General features: G+C 36.6%; 2 protein-coding genes across 5 annotated transcripts; one reads left to right on the forward strand and one right to left on the reverse strand.

The window, feature by feature from the left end:
- Nucleotides 1-149: 149 nt before the first annotated feature.
- Nucleotides 150-15,566, reverse strand: LOC127411923 (zinc finger protein 518A-like). The gene is made up of 3 exons (XM_051647833.1): nt 15,435-15,566; nt 7,827-10,106; nt 150-3,072 (listed from the first exon to the last, which is right to left on the reverse strand). Exons 2-3 carry the CDS (start codon nt 10,087-10,089, stop codon nt 2,333-2,335), a joined length of 3,003 nt encoding a protein of 1,000 aa, XP_051503793.1. The 5' UTR covers nt 10,090-10,106; nt 15,435-15,566; the 3' UTR covers nt 150-2,332.
- Nucleotides 11,961-22,727, forward strand: LOC127411968 (cyclin-J-like). 4 transcript variants are annotated; one of them, XM_051647943.1, is made up of 6 exons: nt 15,452-15,529; nt 18,805-18,880; nt 20,003-20,213; nt 20,485-20,784; nt 20,870-21,029; nt 21,732-22,726. In XM_051647943.1, exons 1-6 carry the CDS (start codon nt 15,492-15,494, stop codon nt 22,066-22,068), a joined length of 1,122 nt encoding a protein of 373 aa, XP_051503903.1. In that variant the 5' UTR covers nt 15,452-15,491; the 3' UTR covers nt 22,069-22,726. The 4 variants fall into 4 exon arrangements, with proteins under 4 accessions (XP_051503905.1, XP_051503903.1, XP_051503904.1 ...); XM_051647944.1 differs by lacking the exon at nt 15,452-15,529 and adding an exon at nt 18,280-18,425 and having other exon boundaries at nt 21,732-22,725; XM_051647945.1 differs by lacking the exons at nt 15,452-15,529; nt 18,805-18,880 and adding an exon at nt 11,961-13,145 and having other exon boundaries at nt 21,732-22,727.
- The last annotated feature ends 1,269 nt before the right edge of the window (nt 22,728-23,996 follow it).

The raw sequence follows: 23,996 nt of genomic DNA on the forward strand, positions 1-23,996 counted from the left end.
ATCGTTAAATTCCTAACGATTCCCATCACTAGTAATAAATGACGTTTCCTTACACTGAAATACGATACGTAAAAATGAAGCATATTATATGAAAACTTGCAGAAGCTTTTCAAAATATAAATCCACATTCATGCCAATATAGCAAAGGATCAAAATAATTATATTTATTGATTGACAGCTATAATGGGGTATATATGGATAGTATTGCGGTTGATTGGAGGCACTTCTCCAATTCAGCAACACAAATTGTCATTCACAGCTGTTAGTGCAACACAAGTGTTTTACCAGTGTTTAAAGATCTTTACAAACATGAAACACATGAACTTTGGTTTTCAAGTCAAGTGGATCATAGACCTGGATTATATAGAGCTGATTCAGCTTCATATCATGTGGTTTGTCACAATATTCCTAAGGAAACACAAGATTATCATCACAATTAAGTGCTTCAATCACAGTGCAATTACCAAACCTTTCAAGTCACTGAGGGTTGCATTATTACTTTGAGAAAATAAACCTATTATTCAAATTATTACTCTGACCAGATAACGCTGATCTTAAAAAATAAATACAAAATAAATCCTTTGGCTTCATACATGACAATAAAATCCTTATTTTTGTTTGGTTCTTCAATGTCATTTGACAACCAAAACATCCCAGTTAACAACATTCTAGAAAGTACTTTAATCATGAAGAATATTTTAACAATTAGATAAATGCATGGGAATTAATTTGAATTTTGATTAATCCCTTAATCAAACCCATGTAACAACGTAACGACCAACAGCACGCTGAACTAATACAAATAAAGACAATTAGCACAAATACAAAACAAAATCAATAATGCACGGCCAATGCTGGTCAACATATTTTCTTGCATATTGGTGTAGTTTTAAAATATTGCTACATGTACAGGCAACGCAACAAACTGAAGCCAAAAGCACCTTCCTACTTTACATTCTGTAAACATTTCAGGAACAAGGTTGATTTGTAATGCTGAAAGAAAACAACTAAGCACAGGTTTACCTGTTTTAAATGCCAATAATAATAAAATTAACATTAATGCAAAACTACATACATTTTTAAGACAAAAACATGTCTTCGTCATCTGCTCTGTTGATGAAAGTTATATCAAGCCGGCTGACAGAACAACCAAACTATGAGCGAGAAAGTCACATCAATTAGTATTCTGAAAACAGCAGTGGATTATCACAATATTACCTGAGGTCTAAACAACAATCTCACAAAATCTGATTTATAACAATATAGTGAGCAGTGGATTTGGTCTGAGTAACACAGCATTAGATAATGCACTTCTTTTTCACATTTTGGAACTAAATAAATAATGCTTGAATATTTAATAATATAAATTGTTACCCGAAATGGGTTTCTAAGTTTATTACGATAAAGACTGCAACAGTGTGATTCTCACGAAACTGGTCAAGAAAATGTCCTGGTCCTATTTTACTCCCCCCCCAAAAAAATAAAAAAATAATAATAACAATAATTATATTTTGCATAACGAAAATTAACCAATTTTTAGGACAAATTTTATTTTTTTACATTCTGATGTTATTTTCATGACAGTTACGCACATTTTATCCCCCGATTCTCATTACTGCAACGCTGAAAAAGATGGCCATTAAGGTTTTGTCATTGCCGCAACGTGAAAAATGGTCCGTTTTTAAATTGTGAAGTGCTATATCAAAGTTGCCTTTCATGTTTGCTGATTTTAATTAGAACGACCAAAAGCACAACAGCTTTTTTTTTTTTTTTACTATAATAGAGTCAAAAAATGACTGTGTTACGGTAATGAGTCTCATCATTAAAAACAACAGGAATACTAAAAGTAAAACGTCCGGACGTGTTGCGGTAATGTGAATTGGGGGTTAAAATGTGCTGAAATGTTCTTAAAATAATGTCACAAATCGTAATGGTCCTAAATGTAGGCTAAACTGTCATTTTCTTGTATTAATTTGGGGTTAAATATGACCAGGACATTTCCTTGACAAGCTTAATTGAAAGACAAATATCCTCAAATTTGGACCAAATGAGGAACTGTATTTTCTCACCCTGAGATTTGCACAACCCTGATTCTAGAGACTGTAAAAACATTCACAGCACTCCTTGAAGGAACAGTTTAACCAAAGATGGAAATTCGGTCATCATTTACTCATCCCCATTGTTCCAAACTACTTGCTGTTAATTGTTTCTGTGGAATGCAAAGTGGAATTTTGAGGTCAACTGGGTTTTGAGGAACAACAGTTTTGGTTTAAACTATCCCTTTAAAAGCGTTCCATCCTGGATGTAATATAAACCAACCATGAAGTTTCTCTCATCTGCTGAAGAGTTTGTCCCAGCCTCTGGTCGCCTCCATTAAATGTCTCTGTCCATGACCGACCCAAGCCTCTTGATTTCTAAAAATCCGCCCACAAAACCAGCATCTAAACGTAGGCTGCTGTACGATGCTTTCAGACGCGGTCGGTACCACGGTATACTTCCTTCCACAAACCCTCTTAAACTTCAATTTCAAGCTAAACTTTTCCTTAACAGTCCCGTTAGGCCATTCCCTCCTGCAATGGGATGCGTGACAATCTGCCATGGTGTTATTCCGGAAGTCGTCACAGTTGAGCTCCGATAGCGCGTTGATAGTTTTCCGAGACAGTACGACCCTCTCTACGGCACCACTGTGTTTGTGAACAACCCTCATGATGTTCGTCACCTCTGGAATATCACTATCAGGATGGTTGAGAACTATAACGGGCTGGTTATTGAGCGGGATTTTAACGGATTGTGTTGAACATTGGGGAATCAGTCGAAGAGTTCTTGGAACGTCTCGAGGCTCCGGTTCCCAGTGATGGAGAGACACTGTCAATCGCTTCTGGAATTTAGAGTCAGGTCCTGAGGAGTCGTTTAAGGATATTTCTCCCATGCGCTTCCGGTTCAATGCTGGTTCATTCTGGAATGCGAGAGGAACGCTTGATTCTTTGATGTTAGATTCGCTGGATTCTGTGGATGATGGAACAGTATTGGAAGTGACGTCTGTGTTGACTGGCTCAGATTGCTGGTTTGTAGCTGATGAAAACAAAAACGGAAGCACATAATTAACAAGACAATGAACTCACACAAACATCAAGTAACTAAGTATTTTGACAAATAAGTCACGTCATTACATTAGCTAGAAAATATCAAATCAAATCTGGCATCAAATGCTGCTTGAGCTTTTCTCAGAACTAACTTCACATTTCTGAACCATTTATACAATGACTTGTAAGCAACTGGTGTCGAGGTGATTTTTAGTGGATGTATGAAGTCATGTTGCCTTAAATCCTTCTTGGAAGTTCATAGCTGCATAGCTAATTATGTTGGCTTGACGAAGTCAACATACTGTTGTTTAGGGTTTTTTCAAAATCCCTACACCGAAACCAAAATTTCTAACACTTACATCTCCTAGAGCTTTCAAGCTACATCCACCAAAATTACATTATTGTGGCAAACGCGTAAAACATTAACCTAATTTCCATCCACTTTTCACGCTGTTTTGTTATCGATGAAGTTAGTAAAAAATTTTTTTAAAAATTTGCCATTTTCTGCCCGTTTCCATTCAAATGGCCTTTTGTCGATAAAAATGGTGTGCGTAATGACGTCATGCTTAAAAAAAACACTTTGTCGCATAAGTTTTGGTTTATCGCAAAAGAAATGTGCCCTTAAGACTGTTCTGGAATAGTGCGTTATGTCTTTTCTAACTGACCGGACTTACGGTTTTCGCACAGCGGATGGTCAAAAAATGGAAAATCCCATAGATCTGCGATGGAATGTTCAAATGGGCCAATGGGTTTGTTCACTCAAATTACACCTGTCAAAAATTAAAATGTAAACAAACCCAAAAAATGTCTTTAATCTGCTTTAAGTTGCTCTCTCTCTCTCGCTCTCTCTCTTTACCTATCTAGTTACGAAGTGATGTGCGTCAAATGGTTTTTGTCAGAATAAAATGGATGTGTGCACAATTTCTTTCTCACTTGCTGACAAAGTTGTTTTTAATAGTGCAACTAGTGCAAATGATGTGTGTAACTGATGCTTTTTCTGTGTATTGAATCATTCTTGTGCTAAATTAAGAGTATTTCCTGTCGAGCTTTAATACAGTGAGCATTCATATTAAAGTGGTCATGACATGAGGAATACATATTTCCTTGATATTTAGACATATAAGAGGTCATTCTACTATAAAAACATACTGTCAGTTTGAGAACTCAAAACATCCTCCTCAATAGAAAGAGTACTTATTTAAACCAAGCTGCAAAAAATGGGTTGTTTGGAATTTGTGACTTCACATGGACCAATACGTCAGCAAAAGACGCCTCTAAATCAAGACATCAACGCCCACTTTTACAGTGTCGCACCCTTGTCAGACATGTGAAGAGGAGAGAGACGGGCCTCATCTGTCATGGGAGATTCATACACCAAAGGGGACTTACACAGGACAACTTCCTAAATGTTTTTCTACATAAACATGTACTAGACGAACTGCTTTGACCGTTATCATGTATCTCACGCTGCTTTTAAAAGAGGTGATGTCAAGTTATAACCAGGGCTGTCGATTTAACGCGTTAATTCAGTGCGATTAATGATATAAAAAAATAACGCTTTAAAAAATTACGCAATTAATCATGTTGCAGGTCCGTAATAAGAAATAGGCCTACCATCGGAGCAATTCAAGCTTGAAGTACCACCTGTTTTCTCCAGGGGGCAGTAAGCAAAACTCCAGCTGTATATATACAGAGAACAAACAATACTTTACCGACAGCACAACATGAGGACATGTTCTTGCGTTCAAACACTTAATGGTGTGCAAATCCGAAAGCAGGGATCTCAAGACGTGTTTTTCTAAGTTTCAAACTTCGTTTAACTTGACACAGTGACCTAAAAAGGGTATGTTTATGACACAATGCAACCAAAGTGAGATGCTCCAAAAGTGTCGGTCTGATGCAGGTGTTCTTAAACAAGCCCTTATAATAAACTTATAATAATTTAGCACTGACTGACGAATTCAAGTGCAAAATGGTTTGCTGTGAACTGTAGGTGAATGACTGGCTCATGTTCGATAATATACAAATAAACAATACATTGGATTTTAAAGCCACTTTTTGTACTGTCTTATCAATAACTACATTTCCACCAAGGGTTTTTTGCGACAAAAGGTGTAGCGCATTAAAACGTTTACCGATATAGCTGATGGAAACGCAAATTATCGCTAAAATTTCACAAGTGTCGACATAATATTTCAAATGTCGTTACTTAAAATGTTGCGAAAAACTGGTTTGGAAACATTTTTTGTCTAGAAAATTGGCATTAACGCCAAAATATATTGTCACATGACAGAATTTACCCCAATCGTTAGCCTGTGCTAATCATGACGACAGGGAATACATCCTTGAAAGCCAATTTATTGTACGTGAAGCATTACTCGCAATATTATGGATTGGTCTTAATGGCATACCTGCACAGATCCGATGCTGCAAACACATCTGTGCCATGACACTTCCAGGAGTGCCAACACAAATATCTCGTATCATGCACCTGTCATCGACAAGTGCAAGGAGAACAAATGAAGGGCCACTCTTTGCGATTCATTTAATACTGGTAGACATCCATTTATTTATTAAAGTTGCTTTTACACACCATTCAAAATAATAGACGGTAGTCATGGAATTAGCCCACAATACAAAAAACATATCATTCCTTTGCACAAAGATGATTATAAAATTAAAAATAAATATACAATACTAGGAGAAAAGCTTCAGTTGGAACACTAACACATAGCCCAGTTCTATAAAATTATTGTTTAGCTTACTTTTGAAAAAATGCCTGCAAAATTCCCTGTATTAAATGTAATAAATTACCAAATGAATAAATCATTCAATAAAAATAAAAATAAAAATTACCAAACAAAAAAATTATATTACTAGGTTTATATAATTGCCTTTTCTTTACACAAACTTAAATTAGCCTTACCCAGTTCTGTAGACGAATAAAGTCGGCTGAATGACATTCTCAGAATATTCTACACTTTTTTTCAAGACTATAAACTATCAGAACTATTTGTCCAATGCCGAGTTCACTTTCAGAAAACTAGCTTTTGAACATTTTTAAACGTTTAAATATTTAAAATCTAAGCCTCTTTACCTCGGATCGCATTTGCTGAACTTCATCAGAAAATGTAAATTGCATTATGACGCTAAAATTAATTTTAGATGACAATCAAGTTGGTCGTTAAAAGTTGTTGGACAAATATGCGGGACATAATGCAGTTGTGATGGCAATACTTTAGATTAGATGATTGTTCAAAACAGCCCATTGAATATCAGGAATGTATCATATGTAAACCCTGATATTTCACCACATCAATGTTTCTTTAATAGTTGTGCACACAGCATATGCACATCGATGGATGGTCCTGATACTAAGACTGAAAGTTTCCCCCACTACTTGGTGCAGGGCCATGACGATTCGCTTTCGGGTCGGAACCGGTGGCAACCTGCGATAGGTGCAACATCAGGACCAATATTACAGTCCTATCAGAAGGGCAACTGCTCCCTTTTGATTGCAATTCCTCGTCTTCTGATTGCATTTATTTGTGAATTTAAAATGACAACAAGCTGGCTAATTTCAATAAATTGTCTCAATACTCTCCCCATTTTACAAAGACTTCGGGGGGGAAAAAATTAGGGACATCTGGGAGGCGAAAGGTGCACAATCAGCAATATACACACATTTCTGTATAGAAACGGCTTAAGGGCAGATTTCTTTTGCGATAAACCAAAACTTATGCGACAAAGTGTTTTTTTAAGCATGACGTCATTATGCACACCATTTTTATCGACAAAAGGCCATTTGAATGGAAACGGGCAGAAGATGGCAAATTAAAAAAAAACATTTTACTAACTTCATCGATAACAAAACAGCATGAAAAGTGGATGGAAATTAGGTTAATGTTTTACGCGTTTGCCACAATAATGTAATGCATTTTAATTATCGGAATTATTATATTTTATAATATATACTGTATATATATATTATTTGTAATTATTTAAATACAACATAATTATTTCATCATTATATTAATTATTGCTATATTAGGGGCTTTCTCCGCAAATATTTATATATGCAATTAATTAATCAGCATACCATGTAATTAATTTAATAAAATATTTTAATAGATTGATAGCCCTAGTTATATCTTTTGGAGACCCCCATTCTGTGTCCTGCTGTTTTGAGTATAAACACATCCTGGACGTGTTTTTGCTCCCATCTGCGCTATTTTTAATCGTTGATCTGTATAAACATGCACAAGATGGACATCTTTGATCGTTTTGATGCGTTTCCGGCGATGCTCGCCACGTTTTAAGAGTGGTACAACTTTTTTCTGGTCCATTCCACTACTGCTTTTGGCTCATATAAGCGTGGATTGCCTGAGAACCAATCACAAAATGATTCAAGCTTTGCTAAGGAGCTGATATTGAAAGATGGGGTAGTTAAAACACTATTGGACCCAACAGCAAATCCGTAAGTAACCGATTCCTTTCACGAATGTTTCAAATGTCATGACTATTTGAGAGTTGTGAACAGTTTAATATATTCTAATTCAATGTGTTGGATGTGTGTTGTGTAATCCCTGAAACGACCATAAAAGCGATGATTTAAACAACTTTACAGCTCAAATAATACACAAGTATTAACAGAAGAATTCCTTTATTAGATCTTAAAGAATAGCTATTATTCTACAATGTGGGGAGTACACTATAGCTCATTATAGGTTATATTTTGCTTACCTTCAGTGCAAGTTGAACCTTTCAGAAACTCATCAGATGTCAGGCCTTCAGTGCTGTTATCCAAAAGTAATGTCTGATGAGCTCTCACACCATCCAGTAAATGGCTGACGGTTGTTATCGGCAGCTCATCCACCGTCTGATACAGGTCTGAAGCGCACTGGCGTTCCCTCATCTCACAGTCGAACTGACCCACCGGGAGCAGAGAGTCTCTGGGGTCCATGTTGTTTGTGCACTCGTCACCACTGCTGTGGAACAACACGTCCCCATCTTCACTTTGAAAACCACACAAAGACTCAGTCAGATCTTTCAGAGGAGATCCAGCGGCTGGACTCATGCAATCAAACTCTGAGATCGAGCAACTCTCGAGGAATGAATCTGGGTTTGGCGGCTGATGAATTTCGGATGTAACTTTCTCTACACCTTGATCACTGAGGTTAGAACTAAATGTTGTGGTAGGTTCATTCTTCGATGCCAGAGTAACAGGCTGTGAACTACGGCACTCTTCCAAAGAATTACCATCCGTCGAAAGACACAAGGCTAAATCACTGCTACAGTTTTCCTCCGACTCACTCACGGCTTTTGCTTGACAGTCTTTACTGACTTTCTTTGCATTGGAACTCTGAATATCCGCCTCTGTGAAGGGTCTCTCTTCCTTAGACATGTTCTTGGTCTCTTTGAGTCTCTCAGAATCACTATTAAAGTCAGATGAGATGTCACTGCATGATGGCAGCTCTTTGGTGCATTGATGACTTGCTGGATTGAGATAATCCTCATTTCCTGAGTCGTTCATGGGTGTATTGCAATCAGAATGTTCCTGGTCATGGTGGCCATCTCCTTGTTGGCTTTTCCTCCTCTTGACTATCGAAGTCAGGAAGTCTCGCTGATCTACTCCATGTCCCAGCTTCCCCGCTTGGAAAGAAAACCTTCTAGATGTCAAGTTTCCTGAGTCATTACTGGTTGAAACATTATTTGAACCATCTTGTGCGGCCAATGTTTGATCACTTGGTTTCTCAATTTGAGACTGAGATTCAGAGTCATTCGATTCCCTTGGGGTCGAAAATTCTCGCTTGGTTGTGGGAATGACTTTGAGAACTAAATGCTTCTTGCCATCCACCATCTTGAGCCCAACCACCTTTGTAGTGCAATCTGGGGGAACAGATATATTGTTCTTCTCCATGAGTCCTGTGAGCTTATCTTTCCCAGCATGACACAGACCTGGGTGGGGTGTGCTACATCGCTTTGACTTAGATTGTGCTGGAGAAGGTGTAGTCTGATTTTGCTCGCTTTTGAGAGATTTGGGCCACTTTTGACCACTGCTAACAGTCCTTTCAAGGAACTGCTGTGTTTCCTCCAAGGTCTTCTCTGGATCCAACAAGACTCTATGATCGTCCAGGAGTCCTGGTGCAGAAAACACTGGGGATGCCCATTGGGGTTCTTGCTTTGGTAGTAGGAACTTCAAGTCTTGGGAAAGATTATTGTCTGGTTTGGACGCAGGTTCTCGCTTTCTCCACCAGTTCCTTCTGCTCCATCTTTGGCGACATGCGGCGGCCATGTGTTTAAGGAGTTCGTCTTTCTGCGTCGCACCTGAGGCGTCAGCCAACAGACTGTTTTTTAACGTACTATTAGTAATGCTTTCTTCACGAATGTCTTTGATTGGCATCGTGTTGAGCGGGCAAGAATGGCACACAAACTGCTTAATTTCTCCGATAGAGAAGTTGCATTTGTGACAGTGGTATTGACCATTTAGAGTATGGTGAGTTTGACAATGTTTGGTTAGTTGGGGCAGCGTTTGTTGGACGTTGTCATCACAGATCTCGCAGGTGAGCAAACAGTCCTTATGTTTTACCCGGTGCTTTAGGAGCTTAGTAAATACTGGCGTGGAGAAACGGCACATGTCGCAAGGAAACAATGGCATGCTTCCTTTACCTTCATGGACGGTCTTAAAATGCACCAATAATTCACTTGGTTTATATAAGCTGCCATCCTTACACGCAGAACAAGTGAACGTGAGCTGGCTCTTTGGGGTGTCCACTGTCTGGTCATGCTGCAGTTTTTGAGGTGGTTTCTTGAGCATCTCCATAGCTTTCTGTCCATGGTTTTCTTCCGTAACGTTCCTCTCCTCTTTCACAGTGATTTTTCGAGCAGGAGATGAGAAGGAGGTCTTCCTGAGACGTAGGCGTTTATGCCAGTTTCCCTTCTCTTCATTGCCAATCTGCCCGTCAGACTCAGCATGGGTGCCTGGGTTGGCATTGCCCACATTCATATTGGATGCACAGCGCCCTGTGCAAAACAAGGGAAAAAGTTTTAATGGTGAGATTGTGCTCAAAACACAAATTCACCATAAAAATGTATCTATACTTTGTAACATCATAATTACAAATAAATGTCATTCTATTGTTATCATACGTTTTTTTACCCCCACTAACAAATTATCCAATGTTTATGATAACAATAAGTGAGCTTGCCACATATGGAGAGCAAAAGTGCCCGTCCACTCTTCCAGCCGTCTTGGTTCCTTGGTTTTCCATTTATGTCTTCAATAATGATTTCTTAAAATGTTATTATTAAAAGGTTGTTAGACATAAACCAAACCAACCAGCTCCGAGGTGAATCACAACATTACAAACTTTGATTTGAAGCAAAAAAGTATTAAAATCGGACAAAAATACTGTGTACTTATGAACTACAATCCCATGAAGCATTGCGAATAACGTTAATCGAATTAAAAACTATGGAAAAATATGGAACTATTGGTTTAAAATGGCTAAATATAAATATACATTTATTTTATTGCAAAATTTATTACAAATATATCAGTAGTTTGAGGTTTGGCATGCAATTGTCTGATTGGTGGATCTTTCTCTTTAGGATCACAGAAATTCTGCTATTAAACACAATTTAAAAAAAAAATTACGAAGATATAAAACGGACTTATGGCTTCAACAGAAGCATATACCATTGATTAACCAACCTCAGAGCTCACGTTAGGTCTGTCTTTAAAGGTTTATAAGTTATTATTATTGTTCAAAATTAACTCGCCTATGGAGAAAATGAATGGGATTTTTACTTCCGGATCCAGACTCTTGCACTCTATAACCAAAAACTTTTGTATTACTGACAAATGTAACTGCACAATATGTCTCTGAGGATGTAAACTGGCCTTCTTTAAATTCAATATGTTTATCTTCTCCTATCTTTACCCTAAACCAGTCTTTATTACAATATCTTTATTACAATACAGTATCTTTTTTAATTAACTTGTGTGTCTACAATGGCCCCAAAACGTAATTGGACACTTAAGTCAGGCTTAAAATGTGTGAATGTCATTGTATTAGACAGAAAAATATCAAAGCAAGTGTCATCTAATCAAATTAAAGCAGCTGGATCTTTTCTCAGAAATAACTTCGCTTCGAGTCATTTTTGCTCAGTGACTTTTGACTCAAAAAACATCTATTGTTTTATTATTTCAAACTAGGGCTGGGTGATATGGCTTCAGAATTTATATCTCAATATTTTCTGTAAATTGACAATAATCTATATATATCTCGATAATTATGTATTTGCCCTGAAATAGCATAAAAGTGTTTGTTTTTTGTTTTTTTTTAACCAGAGGAACCATCATTTAATCTAAACACCCATTGTAGCCAAGTAAAATTAATATTTCAAAGGCATTAAATAAAAATCTATTTAAAAACAATGAAGGCATGTTTCCCCCAGTTTTTCACTAAACGAACACAAATGAGATTAAAATGTAATCATTTTCACTGATTTGCACGTTTATACTTATATTTAACATACAGTCATATATGGAGCTTAATAAAAATCTTATTTACCTAAAATATTTTTCTTTATGAATGAAGGTGTGCAAAAAGTACTTCTTGATGAATGTTGCATCGTACTAAATTATTACTGTGGAACCCAGTCAAGTTTATAGTAAAATACTGAATTATTATTATTTTCAGGATAAGATTTTTTAAAGATAAACTAATATATTTCTGTCCTGTTTACTTCACCCTAAACTGGGGTTTTAATTTTGACACTGCATGCAGTCGTGTTTATTTCACCTTCACCAGGAGCTTTTATTATGAAAGGGAAAGTGCAATATTTGTTTGACGGTTATGAGTTTTGCATCTTGTGAGCTGCTGTCAAACTCTCCTTTCCTGTTCTGCGTTTGTAGATTTGTATAATAACTTTATAGCTGTTACTAATGTTTGGAATTGTGCGAATGCTTGAACCTGCAGTATTTCACAATGCAGGTGAACTGCGCTAAAAACACGAGCCATGAGCCCCGCCGCCCCACCGCACACAGATCAGCGTGTCACCGGTTCATTCTGAAGCACACACAGACCATGTTTATCTGTCTATAATCGCAGTTAAATAATCACTTATGATTATATCACCATTTTGATGTTATTTTGACTAATTATACAGCCCTGAAGGACTGTGAAATTAGTCTACTGATGCACTCTATGAAACTCTATTAAATCGTGGGTATTTGATGTTTCGCCCAGCCCTATTTCAAACCAAACAAACATGGTTTGTTACCATTAGTAACATGGCCCATAACACTTACTTAGTTTACTAATCTTAAACCATGACCTGAACTGCACATAAATAACTAATATTGGCATTATATTCATGTTATTTAGTCAGAGGGGAACTGGCCCCCACAGTGAGCCTGGTTTCTCCCAAGGTTATTTTTCTCCATTAACCAACAACTTCTGGAGTTTTGTGTTCCTTGCCACAGTCGCCTTCAGCTTGCTCACTAGGGGTCTCAAGTCAGAAGTTTACATACAGTTAGGTTGAAGTCATTAAAACTAATTTTTGAACCACTCCACAGATTTAATATTTGCAAACTATAGTTTTGGCAAGTCGTTTAGGACATCTACTTTGTGCATGACACGAGTAATTTTTCCAACAATTGTTTACAGACAGATTGTTTCACTTTTAATTGACTATATCACAATTCCAGTGGGTCAGAAGTTTACATACACCGAGTTAACTGTGCCTTTAAGCAGCTTGGAAAATTCCAGAAAATTATGTCAAGCCTTTAGGCAATTAGCTTCTGATAGGAGGTGTACTGAATTGGAGGTGTACCTGTGGATGTATTTTAAGGCCTACCTTCAAACTCAGTGCCTCTTTGCTTGACATATATGTGCATGCATTAGAGCTTGTTTTGTATTGGGACACTTTTAAGTGCTTAATGAAACTCTATGATTTGATCCAAAAACCTCTTGCTGTAGGACACCAATGGAACTTGAGGGGCAGTGGTGGAAAGAGGAGCTCGCAGAGGACATCTATCAGGCCCTGCGTTACAAAGTGTGTATCCGTTGTTATTTGTGTGATTGCATTAGATGTGTGCTATGATGGCATGAAAATCAAAAGAAATCAGCAAAAACCACAGAAAAAAAATTGTGGACCTCCACAAGTCTGGTTCATCCTTGGGAGCAATTTCCAAATGCCTGACGGTACCACGTTCATCTGTATAAACAATAGTACGCAAGTATAAACACCACTGGGACCACGCAGCCATCATACCGCTCAGGAAGTAGACGCATTCTGTCTCCTACAGATGAATGTAGTTTGGTGTGAAAAGTGCAAATAAATCCCAGAGCAACAGCAAAGGACCTTGTGAAGATGCTGGAGGAAACAGGTAGACAAGTATCTATATCCACAGTAAAACGAGTCCTATATTGACATAACCTGAAAGGCTGCTCAACAAGGAAGAAGCCACTGCTCCAAAACCACCATAAAAAAGCCAGACTACAGTTTCCAAGTGCACATGGGGACAAAAATCTTACTTTTTGGAGAAATGTCCTCTGGTCTAATGAAACAAATATTGAACTGTTTGGCCATAATGACCATCGTTACGTTTGGAGGAAAAAGGGTGAGGCTTGCAAGCCAAAGAACACCATCCCAACCGTGAAGCATGGGGGTGGCAGCATCATGTTGTGGGGGTGCTTTGCTGCAGGAGGGACTGGTGCACTTCACAAAATAGATGGCATCATGAGGAAGGAAAATTATTGGCTATATTGAAGAAACATCTCAAGACATCAGCCAGGAAGTTAAAACTCGGTCGCAAATGTGTCTTCCAAATGGACAATGACCCCAAGCATACCTCCAAAGTTGTGACAAAATGGCTTAAGGACAACAAAGTCAAGGTATTGGAGTGGCCATCACAAAGCCCTGACCACAATCTGATGGAAAATGTGTGGGCAGAACTGAAAAAGCGTGTGTGAGCAAGGAGGCCTACAAACCTGACTCAGTTACACCAGTTCTGTCTGGAGGAATGGGCCAAAATTCCAGCAGCTTATTGTGAGAAGCTTGTGGAAGGATACCCAAAACATTTGACCCAAGTTAAACAACTCTACTATTATTCTGACATTTCACATTCTTAAAATAAAGTAGTGATCCTAACTGACCTAAGACAGGGAATGTTTTCTATGATTAATTGTCAGGAACTGTGAAAAACTGAGTTTAAATGTATTGTAGGTGTATGTAAATGTCTGACTTCAATTGTAAATATAATTATTTTCTATTATTTAAGGCGCAATTTACAATCATGCTTTTTTTGTTAACCGCACAATTATGACTCGAAGACATTACTATATTACAGCTTTTTTTGTTGAAGCATAATTTTCTGTAAAGCTGCTTTGAAAAGATGTGTTGTGAAAAGCACTATACAAATAAAAATGACTTGACAAACTTATTTTTGTAAAATGTTTTGCTGGAAGAGTCTGTTTGAGCTATCTTTCCTTAAAATACAGTTCACATGCTTTGATATTTTGGTATGTAAAGCATTGTTTGTGTGAAGATATTGCCAATCCAGTTAACAAAGAACTTTTAAATTAAGACAAAGATTAAAAATAATCGCAGTCAATAGCGACAGCACGACAAAAAACATATGATTACACTAAGGTGACAAAAATGTACCGTGGTATTACCATGGTAATAGCATAAAGTCCCATGTAAATATCATGGCACATGAATACAGTAATCATTACCATGCTATATCTCCAAGTACTACTGTATTACTATTACTATAACCACCACAGTGCTGTATTTTAGGTTAGTTTATCTCAATCTATATAGGCTATGTCAGATATTAGCCTTTCTCACATATATGTATCTACCTATACATACTGTTCATGCTGACCAAAGTAACTTAGAAAGTAGACAGAAAATGTAAACGAAAAATAAATATAGGTAAAAGTCTGTACTGAGCTTGCACCTTGTGTTGCACAAGCTAAATTACTAACAGTTTGCACCTGTTTTGCAGATGCCCAACTCTCCCTGTCACAATACAGTGAACGCGTTATAAAGTTTTTGAAATGTTTTAGATCAAACTTAATGCAATGCATTGTAATCCAAAGCAATGCACACAACCTGCGATGGAGTTCACTTTAGCCACCAATGCTTGTGCTTATGTAAAGTTGACGAACACAAACATGTTTGAAACTGACATATCTTTAATGCCACACAATGCGCGTGCAACATTACATATTCACTTCTAAAACTTTAATTCGTATTCGACGTTTAAGTTTACTTCATGCATATGTATAAACGCATATATGTGCATGTAAAACTGTCGAAGTGGATGAGACTTACAGCGCTTTTTTTCCGCTCTCCTGTCCAACCACAAACCGTCACCAGCGCGCGGCAGCCATGACACCTCAATCCGGGGACGACAGCAGCTCAAACCCGTAAGAATGGATTACCTGTGTGCCATTTCATAGAAATAATAGCATTGAGTAAATAGCATGCATTTCTCGATTTACTACTCCCAAATTTATGCTTTGAATGTGAAACAAGCCATTCACTTTCTTTGGCGCATGCAACGGGGTTGGATAGTGTGCATCTTTTTAAAGGCAGCACGTGCTTCCTCTTTAAAAGATACTAAGCAATGTTTATAACGACCATATAGAGCCATTGTTAAACCTACACACAACAATTATATAGAGAGCAGTTTATTACATGCACTTTACGTTAACGTGCAGGAGCAGCAGTTATGTGAGAAAATATTATAAAATCCTATGGACTCAAACTGAGAAACTAAATTATTTGTTGTAATTTAAAAAAAGTTTTACTGGATCAATTCATTTGTTTGTTTATTTGTAATTAATGACCATTTTTAGGTAATTGAAGGTGTTCATAATATGCATTTTTAATATTGTATCAATAATAATTAATTATAATAATGATTGTTATATATATAGTATGTACAGTGTTGGGTGTAATGCATTACTAAGTAATTAATTACTGTAATTAAATTACTTTTTCATAAAAAAGTTAAGTAAGGGATTACTCTTAATTTTTAAGTAATTTAATTACAATTACTTCTGATATAATTGCGTTAAATACTGTATAGACTCAATACAGTATTACAGTATAAGTACAGAACAATTCTATATAAAACAATAGTGAATATAAAATCGAAATTTAACATCTAATGTTAAAATATATGTTTTCTAATTTAACGCTGCCCCCTTAAATTCTTTGGCCAGCTCATGAATAATTTATTTGATGTTATATGATTTATTTGAAAGAATTAAAAGACCAGTTTCATGTCTATCCTTGTATTTTTGCTAAATCGTTTACATCTGAGCTATGTCTGACTGTTAAGTTTAAAATGCTTATTGATAATGAATGGCGGTTACGTAAAAAGATGACTGACTTATGCAAACAAAACAATTACTCAAACCGATTATGGGTCTATCTCTGGTCTTGTTAGAGGCATTGTTACATTGATAATAGATATAACCATTTAAATATAAGCTATTATTCAAAAGATTCTCATGCACCAGCAATCTCTGTAAAATTATTATTTTTTAAAGTTTTATCCAGCAATCATGAACTACTAGAAAGACCATGTAAAAGTCATGGAAATTCATTTGTTAAAAACTGGGAACCCTGTTTATTGTACAGGGCTCCTCCATTGACATGGTTGGGCCTTTTCTCCCCTTTAAACACCGAGGTAGCACTTTTTGAAAGATTAGGACTGCACAAATCTAAAAAAAAAGAAAAAAGAAAAAAGAAAAGGAGCAAACAGCCTACCTACTTTGTAAAACATGCTAAAAAAACACATTTCCCACTTCAGTACTTAATTAGTTCATAACCTTAAAGAAAAATAACTTCCTATAATTACATTTGCATGTATATATATTCATATATCATACTTTTCTGCAGTTAAACTTCTGCTGTAGCTTCTGAACTATGTAAATGTAATGTAAAAAAATGTGTGGGAATACATTTGTAAAGAATATTGCACAAAATTATATCAGATTAGTGATTAGAAAATTAATGATCGTACTTCTCTGTCTGAATTTAACTAGAAATAATTTATGAAATCTCAAGTGATAAGACTTTATTGTAACTGTAATTCTTCACTAGTACTAGTTCCATGCCTAATATATATATATATATATATATATATATATATATATATATATATATATATATATATATATATATATACATTGTAGGGTGTAATGCATTACTAAGTAATTAATTACTGTAATTAAATTACTTTTTCATTGAAAAAGTGAAGTAAGGGATTACTCTTAATTTTAAGTAATTTAATTAGTTACTTCTGACGTAATTGCATTAAATACTGTATAGGCTCAATACAGTATTACAGTATCAGTACAGAACAATTCTATATAAAACAATAGTGAATTTAAAATCGAAATTTAACATCTAATGTTAAAATCTATGTTTTCTAATTTAACGCTGCCCCCTTAAATTCTTTGGCCAGCTCATGAATAATTTATTAGATTTTATGTGATTTATTTGAAAGAATTAAATGAGCAGTTTCAAGTCTATCCTTGTATTTTTCATCTATTCGAGGTTGATCAGGGTTTTAAAAAGTAATTAGTAATAAGTAATTACTTTTAAGACAGAGTAATTAGTACAGTAATGTAATTACACTGTAGAATATGTCATTAGTATTAATTAATTACTCTTTTAGAGTAACTTACCCAATACTGTGTGTGCGTGTGTGTGTGTGTGTGTATATATATATATATATATATATATATATATATATATAGTTCCACTAACAGTAAATTGAGTGAAAGCTATATGCTATAGGTAGAATATAATAATTAGTTTATTTAAGCTAAAATCTGTCCTATTAATGTAAAGACGTGAGTTCCTTGTTTATTTCTTTAAAGGCCAAACATTATCTTGGCTAAGCTTTCTAAAATCAGAAAATGAATTTGTATTAGATCAAATAAATAAACAAACTAACCAGCTTCAATAAATAAGTAAATCTGCCTTTTTAATCTTTAATAGACAGGAAAACAATCAATGGGTAAGTAGATGTGATTGATGCAGCCAAAGTTCCATGCATTGTAATGACGCCGATGAAAGCTTACTCCTGATTGGCTGTTCATTGTCCGCTGTGATTGTAAGGCGTCCTCCGATTGGCTGAGATTGTCTATGTGGTTGCAGTATCGTGTGTTGTTATCCGATGTGTGACGCACACTAGAGAACACAGAGTGTAAACTTTAGTCTGATTTACACTGGTGATTCGACTAATAAGTTTGTTAGGCTACAAGTTTGCATTGTACTGTCTTTATGCAGCCGTCATTGTGTGGGGTAAGTTCATTTAATCGTCAGATTTTACTCCGACAGTGAACTTTAATAGCTAGTGTTTTAAAAGCAAATCTCGATTTGACCTGAACAAACTTGATTAAAGAAGTTTACGCGTTTTATAAGTATGATATTCACCCGAATGGTCCTTATTACTTGTTGCCTGTGATCTGTATCGAGTTGGTTTGCCCCTTTAACTATTGTGTATAATGAGGAAGACTCGTGCTTGTTACTCTAAATGAGAAAAAGTGCTGAACCAATCACGAGCTGCATCAGTCTGAGCTTCATCAGTGATGATTGTTGCATTAGAGCTTGGATTTGTATTGGGACACTTTTAAGTGCTCAATGAAACTCTATGATTTGATCCAAAAACCTCTTGCTGTAGGACACCAATGGAGCTGGAGGGGCAGTGGTGGAAAGGGGAGCTTGCAGAGGACATCTATCAGGCCCTGCGTTACAAAGTGTGTATCCGTTGTTATTTGTGTGATTGCATCAGATATGTGCCATGATGGCATGCATGTGCAACTTGACATGATTATCTTGCACTTCATTATTTGTAAGTATTAACAGAAATGCATGCTTGCCATCATATAGACACGCATGAGTGCTTGCACTGCATGCATGTGCAACTTGGTTATTGCACAAATCGGTATGCATGCATGCATTAAATGAAAACCAGTCAATATTGTATAAGTGCATGCATGCGTGCCATCACAAAAGCGATGCATGTGCAACTTAACTTGGTTATTGCAATTAACAAGTCGGTCAATATTACAAAATTGTTATTGCAGTGGTATTGTCTTTTGAGTTGTTTTTATAATGGCATGCATTAGTGAATGCATGCATATACAACTTCACCAGGATATTGCACAACTCAGTCAGTGCTGATGGCATGTGTGCATGAAATGCAAATCAGTTAGTTCTGTATAATCTTGAGTATTACAAAAAAGCATGCATGCATGCAATCACAAAAGCCATGTATGAATGTTTGCAAGCATACATGTGCAACCTAAATTGGTTATTGCAATTTAACAAGTTAGTCAATATTAAAACAATTGTCTATTTAGTTGTTTTTATGATGGCATGCATTAGTGAATGTATGCATGTACAACTCCACTTGGTAATTGCGCAGATGTATTAATATTGATTGTGATGGCATGCATGCATGAAATGCAATTCAGACATTATTGTAAATGTTTCAGTATAACAAAAAATGCATGAACGCATGCATGTGCAATTAACTTGCTTATTGCAAATTAACAAGTCAGTTAATATTACAAAATTGTTATGGCCATGGTTTTGTCTCTTTAGTTGTTTTTAGGATGGCATGCATAAGTAATTGCATGCATGCTGTACAACTCCATTTGGTAATTGCATAAACCTGTTAATATTGATTGTGATGGCATGCATGCATGAAATGCAAATCAGTCGGGATTGCAAAATCTTCAGAAATTACAAAATTGTTATGGCCATGGTTTTGTCTCTTTAGTTGTTTTTATGATGGCATGCATGAGTGGATGCATGTGCAACTTCACTTATTTATTGCACAAATCTTCATTGCAGTGTCTTTTGTTGATTTCCAGGAGTTGCGATTGCCTGCATACAAAGGCCAGTCCCCACAGATCAGCCTTAGACGGTATTTCGCAGACCTCATTGCAATAGTGAGCAATCGGTTCAAGCTGTGCTCGGCTGCCAGACACTTGGCTGTTTATCTGCTGGACCTGTTTATGGACCGCTATGACATTTCTGTACAGCAGCTCCACATGGTGGCACTGTCCTGCTTGCTTTTGGCCAGTAAGTATTATGCTTCCTACTCTGATTTATGGTGGTAATGTTCAGAATGGAACACAACCTTATTGAATGCTGCACAGTATACACTGTGTTTTATATTTGGGTATTATCCAACTATAAATGTTTCACATTGTAGTATGCTACATTGTTACAGGTCTTTTATGCATGTAGAATCCTCTTTTTAGCTAAGCAATTGAATATTCTGTTTCCCTTTATAATATGGCAGGTTATTAAATAAAATGAGTTGCGATTGGTTCGTGTGTTTATTATCCAGGTAAGTTTGAGGAGAGAGAAGATCGGGTGCCGAAGCTGGAGACACTGAACAGTCTGGGCTGCATGAGCTCCATGAATCTGGTTCTGACCAAACAGGCTCTCTTGCACATGGAGCTGCTGCTCCTCGAGACATTCCAGTGGAATCTGTACATCCCTACGGCCGCTCACTTCATAGAATACTACCTGCCAGTCGCCGTGAACGAGACGGACCTGCATGACAGCTGGCCGATGACATGTATGGAGAAGACCATGCTGTACATGTCCAAATATGCAGATTACTTCCTAGAGGTCTCTCTACAAGGTGCCAAAATAATGAATCTTCATTCTGTTCATGGAGATAAGTTGGTGTTTCATGCTTAAAGACAAATTTATTTTCTCTTCTGAAGATCATGCGTTTCTTGGATTCGTCCCGTCTTTGGTCGCTGCGGCATGTGTGGCCTCTTCTCGAGTAATCTTGCGTCTGTCTCCCACCTGGCCGCCCCGTTTGCAGCGTCTGTCAGCGTACACATGGGAGCAGCTGTTGCCCTGCGTGGAGAGACTTTTAATGTGGGTTTGACTTGATTCGTGCTTTTCTATGTCAAGTCCCGATTCTGCTGCATAAAATCAACATTCCAGGTTCAAAACAAGTGGCGTATGACTCTGTTAAAAGCATATATGACATGTTGTTTAGCACAGAAATTGATTTCACTCTCCTTAGTAAAACCTGCACACAGCATATTTGTAGTAATGCATTTACAATGGAAGTCTATGCGGCAAGAAATTCCGAAGGCTTAGAGTGATGATGGAAAACGGTCATAAAAAACGAAAATGTTTTTTGCACAATAAAACATAAGTAGAGATGGACCGATATGAACATTTTAGGCCGAAAACGATATTTTGCCTTATTTTTTTCATCAGATCATACTTGGGTCATACTTAGGAATTATGCTTTGAAAAACATACAAATAGGCATAAAAGCTGTTTTATTGTTCTAACAATAAATAATTTCCATTGAACACGGATTGGATCTGTTGAACACATGAAGGGCCAAAATTACGAAGTATTTGTAAGTATATTACTGTAAACATGATTGTTTGTTTTTACAAGCTGAGGGACGAGTCGAGTTAATGCTTAACTCGTATTGAAGTCAGAACGTACCTTTAAAGCCAAAGCAGTGGCGTATGATTGTGTAAACAGCTAATTAATTTTACTTAATGTAATCTGTGTTTTGGTTGCGTTGAATTAATACCATGCTCTCCTTTCTCACAGTGCTCACGACAGTGATGTAAAGGAAGCGAACAAGCAGAAATGCCAGCAGCCGAGTGTTCAGTCTGTGCAGACGGTGTACCCTGTCCCGCATCAGTACATGCAGCAGCCAACCTCTCAGTACGTCCAGCAGAACTGCCAGCCGGTGATCGTGTCTGCTCAAGGCCATAACACCTACCTGCCCCAACCCACCTCAATGCAGGTCTCCACAGCCCCTCTGCATGGGCTCGGGCAGCCCCAAACCATGTCTGCACCAATGGATGCCAAAGTGAACATGCCCAGTAGAGCGTACCAGGTGAATGCACTGTACCCCCGTACAGCTCCCTGCTTCGACAGGTGATTAATCGGATGTGAAGTTAATGGACCGTTCCACTGCACAGGGGAGTGTATGTATGCGTTCATCTGTGCAATTGTGGGAATATAAGCACGCTGCTCTTAAAGAGATAGTTCAGTCAAAAATGAAAATTCTGTCATTTACTCAACGTCTTGTTGTTCCAAAACCGTATGATTTTCTTTTGCAAAGCCATATGGGTTTGGAACGGCTTGTAGGTGAGTAAATGGTGTCCGCTTTTTCCATTTTGGGGAAGCTGTCCCTTTAAATATTATTTGAACCGAGCCACTTGAACTGTTGAATTCTGTCTTGTGTTGCTTTTTTCTGTGAAAACTATAAAGCATTAGATCACTGTAATTTTGATTTATGAGGTGTGCTGTGAGCAAAAATGTGCAATATGATGCCTTAATGTGTTACCCACTGTATACTACCTCGTGGTGTTTCATTTGTTGTGTTAAGTTTACTTAAGAGTAGTAGTATTATTTACGGGTATGTTTCATAAATGAAGACATCATGGGAGTGTGAAGTAACACAGTAAAATTACTGTGGTTTTTACAAACATAAGCAACTTGCAAGTGTTAATTTGCTCTACCTCATTGAATGTTGACTGTTTTTGTCTTGCAGCCTTAAAAATGCACTTTAGTACAGTATTTTTGTTTTTTTAATAAAAATGCAACATTTCTGTTGTAGCTAGTTTGTTGTTGTACATTGGGGTTTGTAGTATATGTTCATTATTTAAAAAGCCAATCCACACTTTTCAGCCGCAAATATATTTCTATTCAGTATGTTTTAAAATCAAGGACCTAAAAGTTTCTCATTTTTGGAGAATCGGCACACTTTTTTGCATATCCACACACAGTTACATTATAGTCAATCACTATTGACTGGATGTTGAACTGATAAACTGGTGTCACAAAATAAATGGGTACGTTTATAGAACAAATGTTGATATCAACATGTATAAAACGAAGCATTACGAATGTCTTCACACATATTTTTATATAACAGTATTTAGACTGCAGGTTCAATCTTAGTTTCACATATGTCAGAAAATAACCACATTCTGTAACCTTTCCATATTTAAGGGTTATGTAGAATGAGAATGGGTCCTTATGCTTGCAACACTCACAAACTGGGTCAAACTCTGTCGACCTAGTCATGCTGGGGGTAATTAAAGGGATAGTTCACGTAAAAATGAAAATTCTCATCATTTACTCACCCTCATGTCATCCCAGATGTGACTTTCTTTCTTCTGAACACAAATGAAGATTTTTAGAATAATATTTCAGCTCTGTAGGTCCATACAATGCAAGTGAATGGTGAACAGACCTTTTGTAGCTCCAAAAGTCACATAAAGCAGCATAAAAGTAATCTATAAGACTTAAGTGGTTTAAACCATGTGTTCAGAAGCGATATGATAGGTGTGGCTGAGAAACCAATCAATATTTAAAATTGAAAGTTGAGATTTAGTGTAAAAAAAAAAAAGGACTTAAATTTTGATTTGTTTCTCACCCACACCTATCATATTGCTTCTGAAGGTATAGATTTAATCACTGGAGTCTTATAGATTAGTTTTATGGGGTTTTTTTAATGTGATTTTTGGAGCTACAAAGGTCAGATCACCATTCACTTATATTGTATGGACCTACAGAGTTGAAATATTCTAAAAATCTTCATTTGTGTTCAGCAGAAGAAAGTCATACACATCTGGGATGGCATGAGGGTGAGGAAATGAGAGAATTTTCATTAAATGGGGCACAAAAAAATTAAGCTGGAAAAACTGATGTGCTTAGCTAACCTAATAGTGACAATAAAATCATATTTTATGACTTTTGTCTCTTAAGACTAAAACTGCAATAACTTTTCATTCTCTCAAATTTTGTCATAATTTTTCACTTATGAATAATGGTGCTGTCTGGGAGCTTTTATTTTGAAAA

The sequence above is a fragment of the Myxocyprinus asiaticus genome, chromosome 21 (assembly GCF_019703515.2).
Source record: "Myxocyprinus asiaticus isolate MX2 ecotype Aquarium Trade chromosome 21, UBuf_Myxa_2, whole genome shotgun sequence".
NCBI classification, from domain to species: domain Eukaryota; kingdom Metazoa; phylum Chordata; class Actinopteri; order Cypriniformes; family Catostomidae; genus Myxocyprinus; species Myxocyprinus asiaticus.

Bases quoted from the DNA above. Each gene is read 5' to 3' on its own strand.
- LOC127411968 (XM_051647943.1), top strand. From the start codon at position 15,492: ATGACACCTCAATCCGGGGACGACAGCAGCTCAAACCC. The intron at 15,530-18,804 runs GTAAGAATGGAT...CTCTTGCTGTAG, and splicing joins GACGACAGCAGCTCAAACCC to GACACCAATGGAGCTGGAGG. The intron at 18,881-20,002 runs GTGTGTATCCGT...GTTGATTTCCAG, and splicing joins ATCAGGCCCTGCGTTACAAA to GAGTTGCGATTGCCTGCATA.
- LOC127411923 (XM_051647833.1), bottom strand. From the start codon at position 10,089: ATGAATGTGGGCAATGCCAACCCAGGCACCCATGCTGAGTCTGACGGG. The intron at 3,073-7,826 runs GTAAGCAAAATA...TGTTTTCATCAG, and splicing joins AGGTTCAACTTGCACTGAAG to CTACAAACCAGCAATCTGAG.